The sequence below is a fragment of the Lycorma delicatula genome, chromosome 7 (assembly GCF_047948215.1).
Source record: "Lycorma delicatula isolate Av1 chromosome 7, ASM4794821v1, whole genome shotgun sequence".
NCBI lineage: Eukaryota > Metazoa > Arthropoda > Insecta > Hemiptera > Fulgoridae > Lycorma > Lycorma delicatula.
Window position 1 is genome coordinate 131,831,118 of NC_134461.1, and position 25,151 is coordinate 131,856,268.

The window sequence follows — 25,151 nt, forward strand, 5'->3', positions numbered from 1 at the left end:
GTATTAAAATATTTCTCTACTAACAATAAAATATTAAATAGCAAAATTGCCCTATTAATAAACCATTATTATATCGTTAATTTATATATATATAAGCGATTAACTGATCGAACAATGGGAAATTCTATTTCAGTTGAATCTTTTGGCATTTCGACTGATTATACGAGTTAAGAATTAGAGTGTTTTCTAAATTCATAAAGATTATTCTGTTTTTAAATGACAATAAGTGCTAGATTGTAGCGCGTACATTTGTAGAGAACAGCGTCGAAAGTTAGTTCTTACTTACTTATAGTAATTACCGCCGAGCAGAGATTCTTTGAACTTACTGGTTTGTAAATATCAAATTTGTTTTGTATTTATTTCATATATTCAGTTAAAAAAATAACTGTTGTTATGTATAAAAATAACGCAAAAAACTAGTTAAAATAACTAACAGATAACTGTTAATAGTTAAAACTACCAATCGGGTGGTGGAAAAAGTTTCTTCGTGTTTTATAGCAAAAGAAAAACTAAGTTTTTTAAAATTCAAATTAAGTTTATTAAACTACGTATGTGCTGTTGTGACCAACTACATTTTGCCATTTTTGAGGCAAATCATATCCCCTCACCGTAGAACTTCTATGTTTTCCGAACGAAACACCGTTAAGTGATTTTCACAGGCCTACTTTTAAAGCCAACTTTATACTGTTAACAGAATTCTATAGAACCTAAATCGATGGGAAATAGAAACCGGTGTAAAATAGAACTATGCGGTGGATGAATAAAACCTTCCCGGTCAAGCTTTCTCAATTTTCGACCGATCGAAAATCGGTGTCGTCTAGAACATATCATCTTTCCTATCGATCGTTTCTGATCGCTTCATCTCGATTGCCTGGCGTAATCTCTCCGGTTGTCGACAGTAGCGGTTAGAATTAATCGTTTGGCCGGGTGGCATCAGCTCATAATAAACAGTTCCTTTGCGATCCTACACACACACACACACACACAGCATCATTTTTCTTGGTATCGTTTCTGACTTTGCTACCGTTTGAGTAATTTTCACTTAGTTTCGAACTTTTCCGTGCAATATTGTCGTAGGTGATCCATTTTTCATCACCGGTTGTGAGCCGTTTTAAACAAGGTTCGATCTCCTTTCACTTTAGCAACGTTTCGCAGATGGAAATACGATTCGTTAAATTTTATATTGTTAAATCATGCGGCACTCAAACATCGATGTTTTTTTGTGTCCAGCCTTCTTCAAACGATTTAAAACTCTTTTGATGTTTAAAACTGTCTGTGCTTATTTTGTTACCGATCTCGACTGCTAAGGTCTTGCTCAGTGCTTTCCATGATTTAATCGATTTATTTCAGTCATCGGCCGAATAGAACGAAATTCATCATCGATATCAAAATTCTAGATTGAAAAATCTTGAATCAGCTGTGTGGCGGCAATGTACCGGCAACTAATCACAAAATGTTTTAGCAACCTGAGTCGCATACATCCTTTTTTTGTAATACTCGTAAGATTTCTATACTTATCAAACTTCTTTATCGTCATTCGTTTTCAAAGAGGCGATAACTTTTAAACAAATAAACTAATACAATCATAATCTTTTTCGAAAATACTCAGGAATATGTTACCTTTCAAAGCACGCAAGGGTTGACAGATTCGATTAATATTACCGGTTATGCGATTCTAAATTCATCTGCAGGGAGAATATGAAGAAACGTTTTCCCCAACCCCAATATTTTATATATTATGTTAAAAAATGTTTTAATAGAATTTTTTCCGTAAGATACTAGTATGCGCTTTGTACTTAATATATTCTGACATCCGTTAATATGAAGTGATACATCCGTATTAAACAGAATTCTGAGATTCTATAACGTGTATTGCAATGACTTTCTTATTTTAAATGTTTCGTTTATAATATTTCAAAATAATCTTCGCTCACTTTTTCAATCAATTTCCCCCCCACTCGCTCTCTCTCTCTCTCTTTCTTTCTCTCTCTCCCTCTCTCTCTCTCTCTCTACACTACATAGATAACTTGTGTTTATTTTTTCTAATTATTTGATTCACGATTCTTGTACTTTGTTATCAAGTTATTATTTATATATTTTTCGTCTAATTTTATTAGAAAGTCGCCTCCATGCAACTCTTTAATTTATTATTACATTACTTTCTGGTGTTATTTGTCAGTTATTCCATGTATTTGCAATTTAGACGTTAATGGATCATTTATTACCGATTTATTTCTATCTACATATATTTATTTTTGTTTTATTTTTATTTATGTAAAAAGTATACATTTTTTCACGTATATTTTTGTACATATAGAGTGTCCCGGGACGTACTTGCCGAACTTCAGGAACCGATTTAGGGCACCAAAATGTTTTTTCTTTGTTTTCCTTCTGGACGCCATTTTTTGATTTTCAACAAAAAATTATTTCTCAGGAACGGGTAAACAAACTTTAATTAAATTTGGAAAATCTAAGACTAGCGTCTTATTCTGCAAAATAGAAAATTTTCAAAACGTCACTTTCAAAAATGTCAAAACGGCGCCCCCTTTTAATTTACTAAAATAAATATTTACCGCGTAAAAAAATCTTATCTCAGATAACAATTACGTATGAAAAAGCTTTTAAAAAAATTATAGATAAAAAAAATCGTTTTAAATTCAAGAAAAACTCAAAACTTAAATCCAGAAAAGGTTTGCACGGAGCAACATACGTATTACACGTAACGTTGCCGATCGAGCGGATAGAATTTTCATTAATGATAACGACAGTATTTCTTGTTGCCCGAGCGAAATTTTTGGATGTTCTATTAGATAAAAAATTCTTTCGGGATAATCAAATTGAATTCGTATGCGGCAACAACACAGCATACTATTTGTTTAGAACGCGCCTTAATAACCCGCTAAACGTATCGTTATTAAAGACATTTACGCTTATGTTTATTCCCATCCGAGGTGTAATATCATCATATCCTCTAAGTCCTTAAAAAAGTCAGAATAAGTATCAAGATATAAAGATAGACTTTCAAATCATTATTTGCTGTCCGTAAAATAAATCATGTAGACCTATATTTAAAAAATTAGAAGCTTTAACTTTTCCTCGTGTTTAAATTTATAATGTTCAATCGTCGTTAAAAATAATAGTCGATCGCTGTTAAAAGATAACTACGTCAGACAAAAGAACTGTTTTCGTGTAACTCGGTACACAATAAATCGGATTAAGATAAAGGACTTTATTCTTAATAAAAAAAATTTACTAAATTACCGAACCGTTTAAAATACTTTTTTGCACTTATCTATTTTAAGTACAATTAAAAGATTTTCTTTTGTAGAAACGATGAATTTTACTCTGTACGAATGAACTTTTTATTCTATCGATTCATTTTTAAACGATACTAATTAAAACTTTTTTAATCTGAGTTGTACGCAACCTGTTCAACGTATACGTAAATATTTGCTCGATTAATTTTTATTAATGCTTTCCGAATTTTATTAATTTTTTGTCGTTTTTTGTATTTAATGTATTTATCTTCACATTCACGCGTCTACATTTTAAATAATCAAAATTTTCTTTAATCGCATGTACTTTTGATTTTAAAAATTCTGTATCTACGATGCTGACAGCGGTCAAGGTTTTACCGTGTTTCCTTTGGACTTTCCCAGCAAATCCTGGATCAGATCCTACTTTTAATCGGAGGAGTAGCTTACTCGTATATACCTATTCCCGAAGCGATCTATAAATAACGTATCGTGATATAACAACCGGAATAAAACGTTTATTTCCTTATCGACTTCAAGGAAAAATGTCACGATGATTTCCTACCGTTTCTATAAATTTAATAACAATGATTTGAATTATAATCAACGACGCCGATATAGATTTAGTCCAAACAATTCATAATTTGACTTCACCGTAATCATCAACATGAACTAGCTAACATTTCTATTTATGAATGATTACAAGGCGACTGATTTAAGAATTAAAACATAACGAATAAAAACGTCGGTGACGTATTTCGATAAAAAGTAAAAAAAAAAGATTTTATACATGGTATATATTTTATATATATATATATATATATATATATATATATATATTACTACGACCGTACGACAACCCTTATCATAGTATGTAAGGTGGCCGTCAACACATTTTTCTAATTATATACCATCTTTAAAGCATAATACTTTTACATAACGAAGATACACAGAGCGTAAAGTTTTATCGGAAAGATCTTTTTATATTAAAAAGAATGAAAATCTCTCTATCTGTTAGAGAATCACAAATTAATCGTCGAGCCGAATTCGATGAAACCGGCAAGGCGGTTCTAGTCTGACCCCTGTTAGGTTTTAAGCCTTAAACATTTTTAAATCTGCTCGGAGGCCTCAAAAAGAGGGGAAATTCAAAGTTGTAAATCACTCGGCAGATCGATCTCGAATTAAAAAAACGACGACTAAAATAGTCGATTCTTATATCTGGAACTCATAAAATCCTCTGGGACACAAAATTGTAGAGGGGGCGTTTCAAAATTAAAAAAGAAAAACTACTGGACCGACGATTCAATATCGCTTATAAAATACATTCAAATAAAATATTCTCGATATTAAATTTATCCTGTTAAGTTAGGTTATTACTACAAATATATTCTACCCGGTTTAACCCGTAAGAAAATTTAAAAGATTTAATTCGTAAGAAAGCTTTTACGAATCGTTAACGATACGCGAGATAAAAATAAGGAACGATCCGGGCGTATCTGTATAAGAACGGTTTATTCCGCCCGACGCGGCTTACTCAAGTCGTAAACATTTTTAGCCTACCGGTCCGCGAACGGTAGATTAAGAAGGTCAGATTGAAATATTCCTTCGTGAAAAATAAATTATAATAATTTTTACTACATCCGCAGTATAAATACATAATTTTTTTAAGGGCAAAAAATTAAATAAAACGGCTAAAATAGACGGAAGTAAAAGTAAAATAAACGAAAGCGCAATTTTGCACGCTCGACTCTAAGTAGTAATGCAACGAACGAACGGTAATCAAAAAACGGTATTTATTAAAGTAAATTAAAATTATTAACAAAATTTGGAGAAAATGTATAATCCCTTCGATTTAAATAATAGAAAACCGATCGAAAACTTTCTCGATCCGGACACAGGATACGTATACGTAGTACAAAACGGTCGTAGAAAAGCGAGAGGCAACGTCGAAAAAGAGTACGGTATTTCTAAAGACCACCCGATCAGATTTTTAACTCGGCCGATCTGTTTAAAAAACGAATATAATATATATAAACAGACGCTTCATTAAATACTTACAAAGGTCGGGTGCGTTTAAGGACGATTCGCTTCTAGTCGACGTAAACAGTCTCAGTAACCGATCGCGATCGATCGGAAAAAGTTTCCTAATAAATTAACTTAAGTAAAATAATAAATTTAATGAAGTTAGCCGAACAAGCTTTGACTAAAATAAATTCCCGTAAAATAACATAACCGCTTTGTTTCGTGCGCAGTAGGCGCAAAACCGGAAAGCCTTTTGAGAAAAGTCAGTAGGAGGAGACATTTTATTTTATTTTATTACCTTTACTTAGTCAAAATTTAATCTGGAAGCGTACCTCGTCGAAACGATCGTTTAAGCTTTAATTCTGATTTGAATTTAACGTATTTAATGTACAAACGAGCGGAAGAAAAAAGTTGGTTTGACGTTCGGTCAAAACAAGCGCCCTTGTACCAGTTCGCCCGATCAATTTTTGTTGACACATTAATAAATATGCATCATCATATCGCTAAAAAATGTATCGCTTCCGATCGATTCAGTGTTCGTTGTCGACCGACTTAACTTTGTTTTTACAGTTCTGTTATACGACGATTCACGGTAAAACAATTTTTGTTGAAATTTATATTAGAAGGTATCGATATAGATTTAGACGGAACACAGGCGCAAAAGAAGAAAATTGTCAACGTAATTCAAATCTCTTTAAAAAAGAGATACAAATACGTTAGAGAGATATGCGACACAATTTATTTATAGATTTCAATGAGCAGAAAACGATCTTAAATATAATGTTTGAGCATTCGAATTTAAGGATTAGTAATGAAAAAACCGAACAAGATTTTTATATTAGCGATGATTTAAGACAAGATAATTTATTTCTCAGCGCTTTTCTTTAATCTAGTCTTACAGCGGACAGTACGTCATGTTTAGCAGAGCTGCTGTCGGACTCTTGCTAGCCAAGAATTATAAAATTTTTGCGTACAGTTGATCTAGAAACGGGATCGGATTTAGCCTTTGAACCGCCACGTGCAAAATAAAAAATTGCGCCCTTATGGAACTAATCAATCTAAAAAAAAAAAAAGTATATGGTCTTTCTTACATTATTTAGCGAACGTCCAAAAAACAACAATGTAACTCAGTAACTAAAGCAAATACTTATATTAACTTTTCATTTTAAATTTTTCTTTAAAAAAAAAAACAGTTAACAGAAGCATAAATCAGACATTTTTTTTACGAAATTTAGTTCAGAGAATTCACAAAACATAACTTTAGATAACTACTTTATCGTTACTGAGTTCATACTCAATTCCTAATGAGATGTTGTTCGTAAATAGTTCTTAAACTACGTTCCGCGAATGCAACATTTACTGGAAGAGTTAGTACAATTCTTAGAACAATGCTCAAGTTTAGAGGTAAAATTCATTTTTGTTATCAATTTTCAAAACTTCCAAAGGTAGTAAATCTTTTTCCAATAGAGAACACCACCGCTGATAATGTCATCACAAATTTCCAGGCTGTTTATAGCCGATGATTCTTCATCTGTTAAAATGGTTTCCAAATTTCTTCAATCGGCCAAAATTACAGAAGAACTAACATCTTTTAGTTCATTCATATGATATAAAAAACAGAAGTAACTGTTGTGATGTTACATCTGAAATAATATTTGAAAATATTATCATTATAATATTATTATCATTAATATATTATTATTATAATATTTGAAATAATATCTGAAAAAATATTTGTTATAAAAATTGATAGCAGTGTCAACCAGCCGGTAAAAGAATTCAATTTTTGTATCTTTCCTGTGCATCGATTACGGGCTCATTCTGATTTTCATTATCAAACTGTCTTTTTCGCCGACGAACTCGTTGTCTAGGAATTTGTACAAAATTTTTATCTGCTTCTGTGTCGGATGCCATTCATCAGAATCGACAAGGATGGTGTTAAAGTGATTATCCGATTTCAAATTCCAAAAAAAATATTGGAACTTTCCAAAAGTTTTATTGCCAATGCAGTATCGTAAATTTTTCCCTGCACGAGTTTAAAACGGCATTGACATGATTTAATACCTCGTACCGCATCACTACAGAACGAGGTCATTTGAATTGTATTTGCCTATGTAGCCCAGATGCTTCATCTCTTACTGAACTACTTATATCTCTGTTCTCGTAAATGCTAAGCAATGCATCATATATTTGACCGATTTGATAACTCAGCAGCTTATAGCATCAATTCGACTTTCCCACCTGCTGTCGCCGAAAGGTTAGTTCTTCCGCGAGCTAAAAAAAAAAATGGCCCACCTGAAAGTCGATGAAGAAAAAAATAAGTACAATTTTTGAACAATATTAAAGAGGTTAGCTCCTTCTAATGATGGTTTGGCCATCATTTACCACCAGATTGAGGGAGTGGTTGCCAAATTGTATAAAAAGCACGAGGATTGATATTTCTAATCTTTGCTTGCACCCGCGTATGTTCTCCTTTCATATTTGCCCCGCTATCGTATCCTTTGCCTCTTATGTTTGCCAACGATCTCCTAGATCTCGAAGTAAGACATCGGAAAGTCGGCTTGTTGAACTTTCAATCGGAAGAAACCCGAAAAAATGTTCGCGAATGTTGATCTTTTCTTGTTCAATCACACATATCTTATAACGAAGGTCATTTGTTCTGTTTTACTCAAGACAGATGTGCAATCTAATATAACTGAATATTTTGTTTTTTTCTCTTCATCTAATATGCGATTTTTAACATTACGTGTAGTTAGGTGAACGACCTCATTTTGAATGGATTTACCCACGTATGTGGTTATTTTATGTTCTTTGATCAAAGCCCTACTTACGTGCTCCTCCATGACAGGATTAAATTCAGCTAACAGTTGGATAACTTTTAAAAGATTCCGTTATCATGATCATACAAATTTTCGTTACTATCTCTAAATGCCAAGCAGCTTTCTCTTAAACGTTTGACGATCGAAACTATATGATGAAAAACGGCGTTCGAATGCTGGGTTTCTGCATTCCAAAATCATTGAGAAGTAGCATCTATTGTTTGCGAAGTTTTTAAACAAATACTCAATTCAAACCAGGATTTCTGAGTTTCAAAATGTTTTTATTTTTATTTTATAATCTCATGATGTTTGAGGGTTTGTACTATATTCCGCCAATCTCTATCGCCATCTTTTCTAAAGAAGATGTAGCCGTCGCAAAAATTTTACAGTAGAAGCAGAAAACTGAGTTTTTGCCTATAGAATACACCGACCAATTTCTGTGAATTTTCTCTCCGTTGTTGAAATATGTTGTATAGTTGTTTGAGGTGAACCTACGTCCGCTGGTATCAGTAGTAAAATCAAAGTGGTACACTGAGGATGCTGGACCTGCTCTCGAAAGACAAATCCTTCTGCATCGCAAATACATTCAGGTCATAGTCCCGGATCAGGACTCAAAACCAAAATGACAGGACAATCTTCATCTGTCTCCACTTGCAAGTGCGATGCATTATTTACCTACTTCGCTTCTTCCTCTTCATCTTCTTGTTGCTCAATACGATCAGATACCTGACCGCGCAGAAATCGATGAAGACTGCTCTGTTTGAACAACGACATCAACTTCAACGCTGTCCAAATCATCTTGATTTTTTTCACTTGTACTGAGCCCAGAATTATTTTGAAAAACTTTTCCAAAACCACAGCTTTTTTTTAAGGATGCTTCCGTCTTTAGTTTTCGTTTCCTGAACTGACTAACGGATAATTTCTTTTTACGGTCTGACATTATGTAAATAAAGAAACAATGGAAATAAACTATCACCGGGATACAAATTTAAAGAGAAAATTTACTTTTAAATTAACAATCTTTCATATTTACTTTTCCATTCCCCCTGTATATAGTGCAAATATTTTACCTTTGGATACATTAAAACAGTTTGTTAGATGAAAATCTATATGAAACAAAATTTCAATATCTAAAAAGACCGACCAAATCCATCAATTCGTTTTCGAGCTAACAAATGTAAAATACAAATCGAAATAAAAAAATAAAAATAAAATTTACTAATAAAAAACAAAATTAGATATTGAACAATTACAAAGTAAATAATTGCAAATCTTTATAAATACTTTTTCATAGAACTCCAGTGCAAATGAACGGGGATAATTTCCTTGGAAATTATTACAGATGTTCATCACAGAGAAAATACTTTCAAACGGAATCTCCTGGAACAGAATATATATCACAAAGAAAACAAAAGCAAAATACAAATCAAAATAAAAAAAAAAACATTATTCCGTTATATAATCGTTATCCAAATCGTTCTAAATTGCTAAGTAGAATATATGGCAATAAGTAAACTAAAATAAAATACTAAAACCAAAGTAAAAAACATTAATAATACTAAACAAATGAATAATAAGTAAATGTTAAATAAATAAATGCAAAACGAACTTAAAACGTAATCTCCTGGCCATCTAATTCTATAAATTTTCCGATGTAGATGTTCATCACAGAGAAAATACTTTTATACAAAGTGTCGAAATAAACATGTTTGACGGTGAAATATTTTTATAATCATATCTCGCTATAATCATTATCCAAATTTTTCTAGATCGGCAATTCCAACGGTCAGAGCAATTAAACACTTATAAACAAAAACAGAGACAAGTCTTACCTCTGGGCAAACTTCTTTCGGGAGAGCTGTTTAGAGATAAACAAAAATTACGATTATTTAATATATATTATGTATTTTGTATGTTGCTTAGTTCAAGGCAAAATAAAGTGGTTTGCTCACTATTAGTCGCTCCGAATGCAATCGCTCACTAAAAAATTTCGAAAATACGTAAATAAATAAAAATAAAACTGTTTGTTATCTTCTTAACTGATACGAAGGTGTACGGGCGACGGTCCAACTAACACACCGCCACTGCCACTGTTATTGTATGTACGACGCGACTGCTGCACCTGCCTCCAGTTACTTGACTAAAAAACATAAGATAAGAAAATTGACTGCGACGGGAAACCCAAAATTTGGATATGCTAAATAACCATTTTTCCTCTTCGCAACGGACGTGCCTTCTTTCTCCCTTCCCCTCTAACCATGTGACAGGCGTCCGCCAATCACGACGAACAGAAAAAGGGAAAAAGATGTTTTCCCAGAAGCATTCGGAACATGCTTAACGCTGGTAATTTTTAAAACTTACGGCTTTGGAAAAAAAAAACTTTATTCCACGATTTTCTCGTCGGATTTGAATAATTTTTCTTTTATTTGAAAGCCAGCTCTTGAAGGTATTTTCTAAAAAAAAAGTCGTTTTTGTATGACAGGTAGTAAAGGTTTTATCGCGATTTACAAAAATATTTAAGGAGAAAATAGCGTTTCGTCCGAAAAAGTGTCCTTATTTTAATTAATTACTGACACGTGTCTAATTATCGTACAGATTTGAAATTGGTCTCTTTTTGGAGGGTATTAGATATCGTTTTAGGAGGTATAAAAAATATTTCTGTATTTGTTCAACTTCCGGACTTTCAACAATTCTAGTAAGGAACTTCGCTGAAAAAGGCGAAAAAATCGACACACACACACAGTTACACAGACATTGCCTTTTATATATAAACAGATTACTGAATTAGTACCTTGAAAGTTTTGTGGTCATTAGTACATTAAATTAGATTGTTTTTTTAGAATTTTGTTCAAAAACTTTCTAATTATTTCAGAAAATCCGTTACAATTTTTTCCTCATGTTGTTTTGGCAATTTTGCACCCCTCCACTTTTTTACTCCGTGCCGGGGTACGGACTAACGAGTGTTCGTGCGACCCTGTCTAGAAATACTACTCTGTCGATGAATTTTTACTAAATATTGATTAAAAAATTTAAAAACCATAAATTTTCTTCATCTCTTTCATAGTGTACATAAATAATGCGTCTCCAAATAACTTTCACGAACAAATTGTAAATTGTGATAAATATAAGGATTATTCGACATTTTTAATGTCTAAATATCTGTGTACGCGATCCATACTTATAGGCGCGTAACACCGATCTGACTATCCGACAGAAATTATATTTTGAAATTTCGTTTTGATTGCTTGAGGAAGCCTAAGAAATTATACTTCAGGCGGGAATACACGCAGCGTAATAATTATTTAATTAGCTATTTAACCGTTGAGATTTCCGAGATTAAAATTCCTCTTTGCAGTAGATCGGATACCTTTGATTACTTAAAGCGAAGCTTAAGTCTTTTAGTGCAAGAAATTCACTATTATTTGTAAAAATTTATACCCGATATACTTAGCGAAAGAAATCAAAGTTTGTCATTTTTAAATTAATAAGAGATTAAAACAATTCTGGAAAAAGTTTTAATTCACAAAAATTGTTTCTGAGAAGAGAAAACAAAAAAAGGAGAAGAAATTTTTAACGATAAGGTTTTTGACGCGTCAATATGAAAACGTATTCGTAGTTCGCGATCGAGATTAAAGGAAACGGGTGAGGATATAGATTAGAAATCTCGTAGAGTAAGAAAAAAGTCGTACTTGACTGGTATTCGAATCGGAGATGTTCCAGACGAAAGACTAAGATGTTACCGCTTCGCCTTGGACGTCGTTTTTAGTGGCGGCGGTATATATGAAAAAACTTTCCGTCGTCAGCTTATTTATTAAACCATTAAAATGAAAAAAAAAAAATAATAATAATAATAATAGTGATATTGTGGGGTAAGAAGTAACATTGTTAATTTTGCTAAATTTAATTGAATCATCATTGTTAATGGCTTTTAAAAGCCATTCTGTGAGTAGAAGGTTCTCAATTAGACCTGTGTATAGATGTTTTTACATTTTAGGCTTACTCTTTCAAAAGCAATCGTTTCCAGTTTAATCTTGATAGTATTTTGATTTTTTTTAAGAGTACATTTGTCTGATGGTGCCATTATAAGTTTTTTTAGATAACTTAAAAATTCTTTAGTATACAGTTTATACTTACAGTATACTGACGATGAATTTATACTGACGATGAGAATAAATTTAGCCCTTTACTGTTGTCATCGCTGCTTAACTTTGGATGATTATAGCATAATTTATAGCCGAATGTAATTCTTATACTCAAAATATTTTCCCGCGAAAATATAAAAAAAAAGAAAAAAATAGTTTGAAAACTTACTGGAGAAAAAATAAAACATTCCCTTATTCCAGACGGGGCAGATAATTTTTAAGCCTAGCGATATTTTAAATTAAAAAATGTAAAATAGAATATTTTTAAAAACAAACAAATTCCTTTAGAAGTTACTGCTATAAAAATAAATAAAAAAATATTTTCTCAGTTCTTTTATTAAATTTTATTTTTAAGAAATCGGCTACAAATTTAAAGCAATTCGCTAACCGTTTATTTGGGGTGAAATAAACTCTCTCAAAAATTGAAATTTAAAGAGAAAACAAGCTGCGCAGAAAAATTGTTTTCTGCGCAGCTTGTTTTTAAGTAGTACGGTTACCATTTATTTTATTAAAAATAAAATTTTGCTTGGTAGAATTACGATCTTAGAAAAAAGTCCGTGCTAAGCTTTCACGCATATTTTTTGCGTGTTAGAAATAAGAAAAAAATCCAGAAATTAATCACTTTTTTTAATAATATTGTAATACTTTCAACCGCATAGTAAATTAACAATTCAACAATATAAATTTTTAAATAATTAACTTAATCGAAAATGCATGTTTTTATAAATAATGTACAATAGCAAACGTCCAAATTAGTATCGCAAAACATATTACAAAACGATATAATAAATTAAACGTTTAAAAAAAAAGTTGTATTTCTGTATAGACGATAATTTTGTTTTAATAAATTTTAATTTAACCCGTTAAACATCTTATTTTCAAAAACTAATAAAATGTATATTAAATGTTTATCTGTATATATCTGCTATCTAGCGGCAAAGTATGAAAATATTTTGATGCTTCTGTTTAATTTTTTAAGAACAGTATATTTTCTTTACAGTCGATATTTCAGATTTTTTGTGTTTACATAAATAATTATGAAAAAATATATATACATTTATAAAAATAATAAAAAATTGTTCGTAATTAAAGTTTTAAAATACTCTTATTTCAAAATGTAATCTTATTTAATAAATTTAATTGAAATTATTTCAAGTGCATAGGGAGCCAAGACATTTTATACCAGAGACTATTTTGTCCGCCTAAGTCTTGTGTTTTTGCAAATCATAGAATTAGGAAATGTTGTAGCATTAATTTTTTAGCATTAATAAACTTGTGATAATTCTGTTGCTGTTACTTGATCTTCAAACTTGGAACATTTCGGTTTAAGAAAGTTTTCCAAATTGGAGGTACAAGCAAGTGAAGTTTACATTCTTTGTACGACTGGTTGCTTCCATATGCGTTTTTACAGATTTACACCATCCCATTTAGCACTAAAGGTTATACTGCATATCAACATCTTGCCTTTTCATCGTCCTCTTGAACTGTTTGCAACCATTTTATATAATCTGCGTGTTGTAACCACTCTTGGTTAAATTTGCAACTTCGTCTCCTCTTTTTTGTTTGTTTAATTGTTATATTTCCTATTAAATTATGTCCAGTCGGTATTCAGTAAAAAGGGAAAAAACAACTAAGCTGCTTTCTTCTAAGTTACATTAATTGGGACTAATGTAACTTAAAAAAGATTTTTATAAAAATAGATACCATCAAAAAACAGAGGTGGTATATGAAACAAAAAAACACTAACTCTAAGCCAAATCTAAAAGTTTAAGAAACAACATAACTCAAATTTTTTTACTTCATTTATCCACACATTTCATTTTTTCACATGGAATCTACAAAAATTTAATTAAATAATTTAATGAAGTGAAAACTTTTTAAGAAATGTTTAATTAAAATATAATTTTCTGTTTCAGACTGTCGTCTATGAAGATATAGAATTAAAAAAAAAAAAAAAATCATGAAATTTTTTGATGATTGAATGAAATGGGTTGTGGTGCCTCTAAAGCCACATCTGTGGCACCAGCTGACTCTAATTTTCCTATTCCAAAAACTAATAATCCAAATAATAGTGCTACACACGTATCACCTCTTTCGAGCGGCAATATGTCTGACGATGAAATTTCTATCTCTGCACGTGCATGTGAGTAAAAATAAAATAAATATTATAGCTTGTCAAGAATTTTTATAACATAATTGAAACAGGTAAAAAAAAAATATGTATAAATTTTTTTAGAATTTTTTGTAATACAGTAATTCAGAGAAGACACTGGTAGAATGTTTTATTTTATCACAATAATATAAGGTTTTGTGTCTTGTAGTTGATATGTGTCAGTGAAAGAAATAAACAGAAATAAAATCTTTAACAGATGTTTACAGCCCTCATCTTTTACAAGTATTATCTATAAATATAACTTAACAGAAAACAAATTTATTTTGGGTAATGGAATTTCCGTGTTAACTGATTATAAGTGTAATAATTTTGATTTTTGATGTCAACAAAAAATCAAATAATCCTGGATTCAGTTTAATATGATTATATTCAAAGAGTAAAACTTCTCACGACCAGATTAACGTAATAATTTTCACTATATGGTTAGCTCCTACGGTGACTATTCACTGCAGGAGCAATAAATGACACTTCCACTCTATAGTGAAAATATCAATTATCTGGTTGAATAACATCTGCATTTAAACGAGCTTATCATCTGATTTGCAACAATTCGTTGCAAATCAGATGAAAAGGAAAATCAGTGAAATCAGTTGAAATCAGTGAAAAGGAAACAACCTCATTCCTTCCTTCATACAGTAAGTCTGACATGACTTACTAGTCGCTCCAGAAAATGGCTGAATAATATTTTAGGGAATGCCTTTTAATTCATGCCTACAATCATATTTATGGCACAGGAGGTTATGATTATCATCATATAACATACTTGCAACATGTTATAATTAATAGCTCGCTTTTTGATTCAGTATTAGTATAAATTAAATATTTATAAGCTGTTAATAAAATAATCAACAAATTCGATTTTTTTCTGACCAACTGATTTTTTTTCAAAATATTTGTTAACATGTGTTTATTTATTGTACATAATAAAAAAAATCTTTTATTCTGATCAGCGCTTAATAATACATTATATAGATCACACCAGAGATGTGTACGGTAAATAAAAACAAAGAAACTAGCCCAGCAATTGCCTGGATGGATCAAAGGAAACTAAGGTAAAAACCTGATAACAGTTTCATAAAATACATAATTATAAAATAAAACATAGATGTTTTTAAATTCCATTTTAATTATTTAAAATATTTCTCACATTTTAGGTACGTATATGTAATGCTATTAAGGTAAATACGTTTTAAATATTATATATAAAATAATTACAAAGTGTTCACCATTCAGAAAGTATTTAAAAATTTTATGAAATTGAAATAAATTTTCATTAAAACGCCATTGAATAGTTGCAGAAAATTCAGTTTTATATTTTTTAATTAGTATTATTAAAATACATCAACAGAGTAATATTGTTTCTGTAAAAAAAAATCCTTTAATTTTATTTTTAATAAATCGGTCAAATAATCTTTTAAGTGGTTTGGTCATTTAATAAAAATGGGGATGAAAGCATAATAAAGAGGCCCTTTTCTAGTATCACAAGTATGTTAAATTACATAAAAGCAGTTCTGTAATCTGGTTTGATAAATGTACCTCTAACAAATCGAATATTTTTTAAAACTGTTATTTTTTAATAAAAAAAAAACAAGGTAACAAATAAATAATAATTTTGACTATTTTGTATTTAAAATATTTTTGCTGTTCCACTGCTTTTATTAGATAAAAAGGTGTTAGATCCTAAAAATAGTAAACTATATTTTCTTACAATCTGATGTTTACACAATACCTGGAATGTTCCAAGGATTGCCATTCTGAAAACTGAAGGATATGAATTAAGGGTAAATCCCAGCAGTTCATCGTAATATCTTTAAGTAAAGTTGGAATGGCTTTTTGAGATACAAAAATGGGCTTTCATATCATTTTGACACCCGTACATAAAGACCAATATTTAATAAATTTAAAATGTTAAATTTATTAGATACACATCTAGAAAATTAAAATTTTGAATTTATCCTTGTGTTTATATTTATAATGAAAAATATTTTCTAAAATGAAGTCACTTATATTAAAAAAAAAAAAAAAAAAAAAAAAAATTTGTGTTGCATTTATTAATAGATTTCTAAACCATTTTAGCCCTGGAGTAGTCGCGCGGTTAACAGTTACATGAATGGTCGCATGGTTGACCAGTGTCACCCACAGAATGATTTTGTTTTTGGTATCCTATAATTTAATTACTTACTTAATTATTAATCTTTATGCCTTACTTTAATGTTACAAAGGGTTTATAAATAAAAACAATCATGAAATAACTTGAAAAATATATTGTAAAAGCAAACAAAAGCATTTTTAAGTACAAGTAAAAGTCACAAATTTACCATAAGTAGATTCTATTATAAAAGCAAACACATTTTTAACTGTTATGAATATCATAAATTTAATACAAAATACAAATATTTTAAAAACAATTTTGGCAAACACTTTTTAAATGATCATTGCACATCCACATTTCACATATCACACCATTTCCTTGTGGTTTTATCTCTTTGTCGCCCACAGTCATGGCAACCTCCTCTAGTAACTTCTCTTCCTTTTGTTGATGCTGGCTCTTGCATTGAAGTACCAAGAAGGATACATGCCCGGCGCCTTAATTCAATAGGTAGTTGCAATATTGTAGACCTATATTGAATTTGTGGTTTAACCATTTCCCATGCCAAATTTTGTAAAAATATACTTCTGCTCACTTTATTTTTTGAATTTGATTTGTAAATACAAAGTGCATTGATCGCTGAAATATTTAAGAGATTAAAAAACACAACCATTGGCCATCGACGAGTATTTCTTTGCACACTGTACCTCGCTATTAGTTGGTCAAGTAAATCAACCCCAATTTTAATGTGGTTATAAAATGTTACGATTTCAGGCTTAGACAACTCACCTGTTTCCTCATCGATATAATTGTCGTGATATAATGTTAAGATTAGAAGAACTGCCCGATTCCTTTTTGGACAGTAAGAAACTAGTGTGCAGTCTTCTTGAAAACCCTTTCTTCCTCTTTATCAGATAATTCTTTGAGCCACTGCTGCCAAATTTTGGGATCTGATGAGTACTCAACTTTTCTTTTGTTAGTTTGTGACATGATCTATGTAAAAATAAAAATAAAATAGGGTTTAGGTATTATTTCTATTGGAAGGAAAAACTAAATAGATGAAAAATAACAAATTGATAAATATCTATCTCATAAAACAAATTATTAAAGAAAAAATTACTTACCGGAAAAATAACTTAAAAGGTCGCGTGGGGTCACTTGTCAACCAAACTAGTTTGAGGTGAAATACCTTTCTTAGTTGAAGGGTAAACTGAACGACGACACTGTAGATTCCAACAATAGGGTCTTCTTGAAAGATACTGGAAGGAACAAAATGGTGGGGGTTATGGAAAGGGAATAACCCTTAAATAATGGCAGGTGGGTGACAACTGCCAACCGTGCGACTACTCCAGGGTTAGAATTCTTTCCACTAGTTTATTTTTTTTTAAATTAAAAAGTTTTCTTTCACTGCAAAAATATTATCTTAATGAATATTTAAATAACGCTAAATAAAATCTTATTAAAGATTAAAAACCCTGAATTTTCTAGATATTGTTCAACGCATACCTAAATGTGTTCTCAAATAACTTTTGTTAACTCCTTCTGATCATGGTTTATTTTGTAGTTATTTTTTTATATCTAGTATCTTCATGTATTTTTTTCGAGTGTTTATATTTAAAATAATTTATATGAACTTTAATTGCATCTATTTTTTATTTTATAATAAACAGTGCATTTTGGGATTTTGCTCTCATCAAGGTTTACTGTGGTTTCTTTTGATCTATTCAGGAAAATGCTACGTCAATTCCTTTTTTTATCCATAGAGAACATTACCTATTAATACCTGAAATTATGTACTACTAACACCAACACCACCACTACCACTACCACTACATATTGTATCATTATGTACCAATCAGAACAAAAGATTTATTTGTTTATATAATATCTGTACTTAGGTAGGTTCAGTATCTTGACCCTAGATATATATTTTTTTCTTCTTTTTTTAAAATTAAACTAATATAATCCACTTAATACAGAATAATTGAGATAAGACAACATCTTACCTTAATTTTACCATGAAAGTACTTTCGTGGAATCTTGCATCCTCAGTCATGATTGAATTATTTAATTAAACTGCATATTAAAATTTAAAATAATTAAAATTGTATATTAATTTATTATATGAATGCTGCTATCTGTTGTTGTAAATTACATGGTCTGCCATAATATATAAACCTACCTAATTAATTATTTTTGTAACTCCTCTAATGTTCAAGAAATCTAGTTTTAGAGAATTTGTTTGTTTTTACCACATAAACAGCATCACAAAAGCAACAAAACCAACTAAAAGAAAAATGGATCCTACCCGACTAATGAAGAATGGAAATTATCAAAAAGCAACCAAAAAAATAAGAATCACGGTTATACTCGAAGATCTAGTAAACACCTTAAACAAATTGCAGAAGAATTAGTCCTAATAAAATTCTGTAAAAAACATCAATGGTAGAGAACAGTGAATGTGACTAAACGTGGAAAAAAGACATCAAGCATGGCTATATCATCAATACCAAAAATCAGAAACAACCTTCCAAAATCTAGTAAAACAAAGAAAAGAAACCACCTGAACCCTAAGGAGAATAAAAAAATAACATTACAAAGACACATTGAAGTTAACAGAAGAAGAATTCAATAAAACACAGTCGATAGACTGCTACAAAACCTTAAAAAATCAGTTCCAAAAAAACAAACCCACAACCCTACTAATAAAGAATGAAAATGTAAACTGAGCCATAACAATAAAGATAATACAGAAATCTTAGCTAAATATTTCAACAAACTCCTAAATTACAAAGAACCGACAGAATTCCTAAACTTCATCACCAACACCTCAATAACAATACCACCAGAAAACATCAGCCCTCCCACAATAAAATAAATCTATGAAGCACTGGGTGAGAAGAAGAATTACAAAGCAGCAAGAGAAGATCAGACTTTTGTAGAGATCTGGAAAAATGTAGGAAGATCAGCAAAAATTGCCCTTTATCAACAGCTTGTCAACATCTGGATCAAAGAAGAACTACCAGAACACTGGATGACAGCGTTCATCCATCTGCTACACAAAAAATTAGGGTGTGTTTTATCCCCAAAACACATCCTAAAAATTACAGAGGAATCTCACTCCTAGATACATCATACAAAATTCTTTCAAGAGTCATCCTCAACAGGATCGGTCCACAGATCGAGAAAGAACTAGGAGAATCCCAGGGACATTCAGATCCTGGAGGAGCTATACAGAACAGATCATGAATCTCAAGCTAATAATGGATTACAACAGGAAAAGAAACAGAAACATGGTAACAACATTTGTAGATTTCAAGAAAACTTATGACTGCATCCACAGAGAATCCCTACTAAAAATTCTGAGACACCTCAGACTACAGATCATCGAATTAACAAACATGATAAAACTGACCCTCACAAACACTAAGTCAAAGGTAAAATTCAGAGGCGAGCTCTCAGAACCTTCTGAGATCAAAATAGGACTGCACAAAGGCAATGGGTTCTCATCACTACTATTCAACTGCACTCTAGAAATGATAATTAGGGAATGGCTCAAAAAATGCCCCCAAAAGTAAAAATAGACCGAAAAAAAAACTATCTTGGTTTCATAGATGCTATGGACTTGGCACTGCTAGCAAATGACATCAACAACGCTAAATCACAGATATTAGAACTTCAAAACTTGCCTCAAAATTTCATTCGAAAAGACAGAATTTATGCCCCAAAAACCAACACGATTTAAAGAAGTAAATATGACGGTAATAAAGTCAAATAAGTAACCCAATTAAAATAACTTAGAGAAATAGTAACAAACAAGTTAAACAGAAAAACCTCAATCCAAATAAAAAGAAACAAATTAGCTAATGCTCAAAAATTAACCTGATATACTTACAGTAAAAAATGTTTATCAATAAATGCAAAAATAAGACACTATAACACAGTTATAAAGCCAGAAGCCTCTTGTGCAGCAGAAACACTCTTTCACCTGAACGAATAATTAAAGACAGAAAGACTCCAGAAAATTGAAAGAATTGGAAGAACCTGATTCAATAAAAAGTACAAGAAATATGGGCAGTGGTGGATTGTGCCCAACAAGTTCACAAAGAGTTAGAACCCATCACTGATACCATGCATAAGAGGAGACTAGGATTCTTTGGATATATCATGAGTCCGTCCTTCAAATCTCTCATTTATCCTTTAGAGAAATAAGAGAGGATTTGAATGAAATTGTCCTTACATCAGTAGATACCACAGATAAGATAAAATTAAACAAGGAAAGCGAACTAAAACAGTCGCTTCACACTCACAAGAAAAAACTCACAACAAGAACATTTTCAACACTAGAAAGGGCACAAAGATCAGAATGTATGAAAAAGTTGTGGAAGGACCGCAAGGCCCAAAACAGTCCCATCAAAGAGACTTTGATAACAGACTGACTAAAGTGATCCTATGCAGTCATAAAAGATAATAATAATAAATAACATCACAATCACTACAATTACAATCACAATCATTATAAATTCCACACAGATTGTTTATTTTATTATTATTGTTATTTTTATTTTTTATATATTCTATTACATGGTTATTAGGTTTATATTCTAGTTTAAACAGTTCTTTATTGTAAGTTTTAGCAATGTTATCAATGATAATGTGTATAAATTCTCATTTTACGTACATGTTTTTTCTTTTTCGTGTCTTATTATGGTCATAAGGTAATTATATTTTATATATATATACATATATATATATATATATATATATATATATATATATATATTAATTATAATATATATATTATTATATATATATAATTATATTATATTTTTACTGTTTTGATAGTTTTTTTTTATAAATATGATTAATTAAAGTAATATCATATTCATTTTCAACTGCTATATGTTTTACGATGTTTATCTCATTAACTTTTCTTTATTATATGTGTATTTGATTACTCTATTAATCGTATTTGTATAAGTGTTAATTTTATATGCCAACTATGGTTTGATTTTTATGAATTGTAATATTATTAGATGTAAGTTTTCTGTATACTTATGTTTCAGTTTGGTTGTCTTTGTTTATTTCAATACTGACATATAAACAATTTAACATTATATTATTATCTACCTCAAATGTGAATTTAAAATTTTCATTATAAGAATTTAATTTGTTTAATATTATTAGATGTTAGAAATGTTTACAGGATTTTGAGAGTAGATTAGTGCAAACATCAATCATACATATACAGTTTTAATATGAACACGGTATGTTGATTATATTCTCATTACATATACCCTGGTAATAAAGAAAACATCTGAAAGAAAATTAAATATATTAGAAAAATATTATCTATATAAACAAAATTTCAGTTTTATAAACCATCAATGTTTGAGGCAGTCTTACAAAAACTGCAACAGATAGCAGTACTCATATAATAAAGTAATATTCACTTATCATTATTTAGTTTAATATGCAGTTTAATTAAATATTTTAATCATGATTGGGGTTGCAGGATCCTGCGAAAGTACTTTCACGATATAATTTAGGTAAGTTATAGCTTATCTCAATATTCTGTACTAGATGGCTTATATTAATAGAATTTAACAGTATAGAAAAATAATATGATCTTAAAAAGATTAATTCAGTAATATATTATAAATCCATTCTCCTCTACTTCAAGCTAAACTTTGAGTTCTTGTTAGATAATTGTCTAGCAAGAATCTTGAATTCCTGCTAGGCAATCTTATTAATCCTCTATAATTTTTACTTTTTCCTGGCCCCACTTTTTGCAACTTTCAACTGATCGTTTTAATATTTTCTATTTTTTATCCTTCTAATTCCATTTGAACTTCTACTCTTGTTCATTCTCTTCACTATTTCTTAATTTTTGCATCTGGCTATTTAAACCTTCTATTCTTTTCCAATCTCCTCAATCCTCTCCATATCCACTCTCCACATCCGTACAGAAGTATAAGCCAAATACAACATTCGTTTTCTAATCCCATGTACTTAGATAAACATCTAACATATCTTACTCCATCATACTACAAAATGATTGTTTCTTTTAATTAAATGTCCTTAGCCATTGCTATTTTTATTAAATATTTCATTTTCCCTTCTGCAATTTCCTGTTAACATGGTACCTCTACCATTTTGCTTGTACAATTCTTCCTTCTTTTGTTAAGACATTTCTGGGCTTGCTGTCTTCTACCTTTACTTTGTTTTCTTAACATTCATCTTCTTAGTATATTTAATTTCTTCTAAATCTGAAATCACTTGTATTTTATCTCCTAAAAAAATCTTGTCATATGTAAAAATTATACTGTTTACTTTCTTTCCTTCTACATTGATTTAATTTCATCATACTCTTCTAAACCATTTTTTATCTTCTAGTTATATATTAAACAAAGCTGGGGATAGGCCAGCACCCTTGCTAGACTTATTGTTCTTCATTGAACCACTGAGTTAGTCCATCTTTTTTTCATAGTTGATTTTAATTCAGGTACAGTTCTTTAATTAGCTTCCTATCTTTCTAATCTATTGTTTGGCCTTTAAATACTTTCATTAGTTCATCCCATTTGGACAGCTGAATGGTTTTCCCACGTCAATAAAAAATTCATCATTTCTTTACCTCTTTTACATACCTTCTCATAGAATTGAAAACTAGAGATGAATGCAAATATGTAGAAAGAAATGGAACGTATGAAACATAAAAACAATGTAAAATACATGTTTTATTCATTTACATATACAGTAGAAATATGATGTAGAAAAATTCAAGTAGATGCGGTCTATGAAGATGAATTTCATGATAAGTGATTTTTAAGGAAGACATTGCAGCTAAGATAAGGTCATAAGAGAGGTAGAATAAAGAGAGATTACATTAGTAGTAAGAGAAAGTCAAAATCAAATAGTTTGTTAAACAAAGTTAAAAGGTCACAGAATAGTTATAGAATTATAAGGTCAAATCTTCAGCGGTTTGAGACATGATTAAAATGAGAGAGAAAAGATCACCATAGAAAATCTTGTATTTAAATGAGGAATACGAAGACCAATCATGAACTTGGTTATGCATGGCGATGTTACAACTGGCTTTCAAAGAAAGAGAGGTGGAGGACAACCATAGACCTAATCCAAAGAAACTAGGAAGAGAAAATCTCATGATGATGTATAATTAAAAAAGAAAACAAAAAACAATATTTCTTAATTTATTTATTGTGTATAAGTAATAATATGTGTAAACACACTATTTAACGATACATTTTCTATAAAAATTATTTTTAATGGACAAATTATATTTTGAATTTAGCTCAAGGTTTGGCATTTGAAGTCCCTCTTCATGACGATTCAGAAGATAATAATTCATCAAGTCTTATTAAAAAACATCCACCAAAACGACTGCAACGTTTGGAGGATCAACAGATAACACCACTTACACATGAACTTCTTGATGAAAAACAAGCTGAAGCTGAACAGAGACGACAACAGGTATTGATAATCTTTATTTTTATTTTTTAGATAAGAATCTTAAAAAAATATTAATTAATTTTTTTTTTTTTTGAGTAAAAAACTAAATTAAATGAATGGTTGAGACATGATTAAAATGAGAGAGAGTTAACATTTCTCCAAGCATTTCTCTAATGCTTGGAGAAATGTTATCAAGCATTATTATATAAATCGCATTACTATATAGTATTCTATTCTATAACAGCCAAAAAAGGAAATATATTTTACATAGAAAGTGGGTGCAGATCCATTGTTGTTGTAATGATTTAAATAATTTATTGTTTATAAATTATGAAATTGTAACAATTTTCACTTATAAAATAATGGGAGTGGTTCCTAATAAACAGTTTTTACTTGGTAGATTCTTATTTCAGTATCTTTGGCAAACCAGTTTCAAAATTTATATTCATCAAATTAGAAGAATGAAGGCATTTTTTATCAAAAATTATAAATATTAAAAAACAATAGGAAAACATTGTGAATAAACATTTGATAAGTTGTTTCATTTAAAAGTTGGAATATTAAACAAATTTTTAAATTTAATTATAAAACTATTGAAAACTAAAAATGACTACTTTTAATTATACAGAAATAGTTTTTCCAAAAGATTTTGAAGTTAATTAGTTATGTCTTCACTAATGAAGTTACCAGTAGGACTGTTATTACTAGCATCCACCTAAAAAAGATTAAAAAGCCACTTAAGCGTTTATCATCATCATGTGGTGTTCTGCCTGATAGCAGATCTCTTATGCCACTGCTGTATCCATCCACTTCAGACCCAAGCCTTCTTCTTGTCTCCTTGTAGTTACCAGTCTTCACCTCATCTACTAACTTCATTAATCTTCTTCTTTCTCATTTCCTTTCTCCTTCTATTGACCCTCCTCTAATCACTTTCCTTTTCTTTTACATATTTCTGACAGAAAGAGCACTTTCTTCAGAAAGTGCTCTTTCTTCTTTAATCCTATTCACTATTTTCTCATTCCTCATTTATTTTTCCATCTTACTTTCTTCATATCCATATTTCAAAATCCTCAATCTAGTCCCCTCCCTCTTCCTCATTTTTCATGCTTCACTTCCATACAAGACACTCCATTTGGCTAATTTATTTCACAGCTCTAATTCCAGAAATTACTACATGGTAAT

General features: G+C 30.3%; 1 protein-coding gene across 2 annotated transcripts in view; it reads left to right on the forward strand.

Moving 5' to 3' along the window:
* LOC142328025 (uncharacterized) overlaps positions 1-25,151 on the forward strand; it is a 117,771-nt gene that overhangs the window by 83,851 nt on the left and 8,769 nt on the right. Inside the window, exons 1-3 of one of the 2 annotated variants that reach the window (XM_075371468.1) lie at positions 13,505-13,586; positions 14,154-14,380; positions 23,812-23,990. In XM_075371468.1, the coding sequence (XP_075227583.1) occupies positions 14,224-14,380; positions 23,812-23,990 (336 nt within the window). In that variant the 5' untranslated portion in view covers positions 13,505-13,586; positions 14,154-14,223. Of the gene's footprint in view, positions 1-13,504; positions 13,587-14,153; positions 14,381-23,811; positions 23,991-25,151 lie in introns of those variants that run through there. The other variant, XM_075371469.1, reaches the window with a different exon arrangement.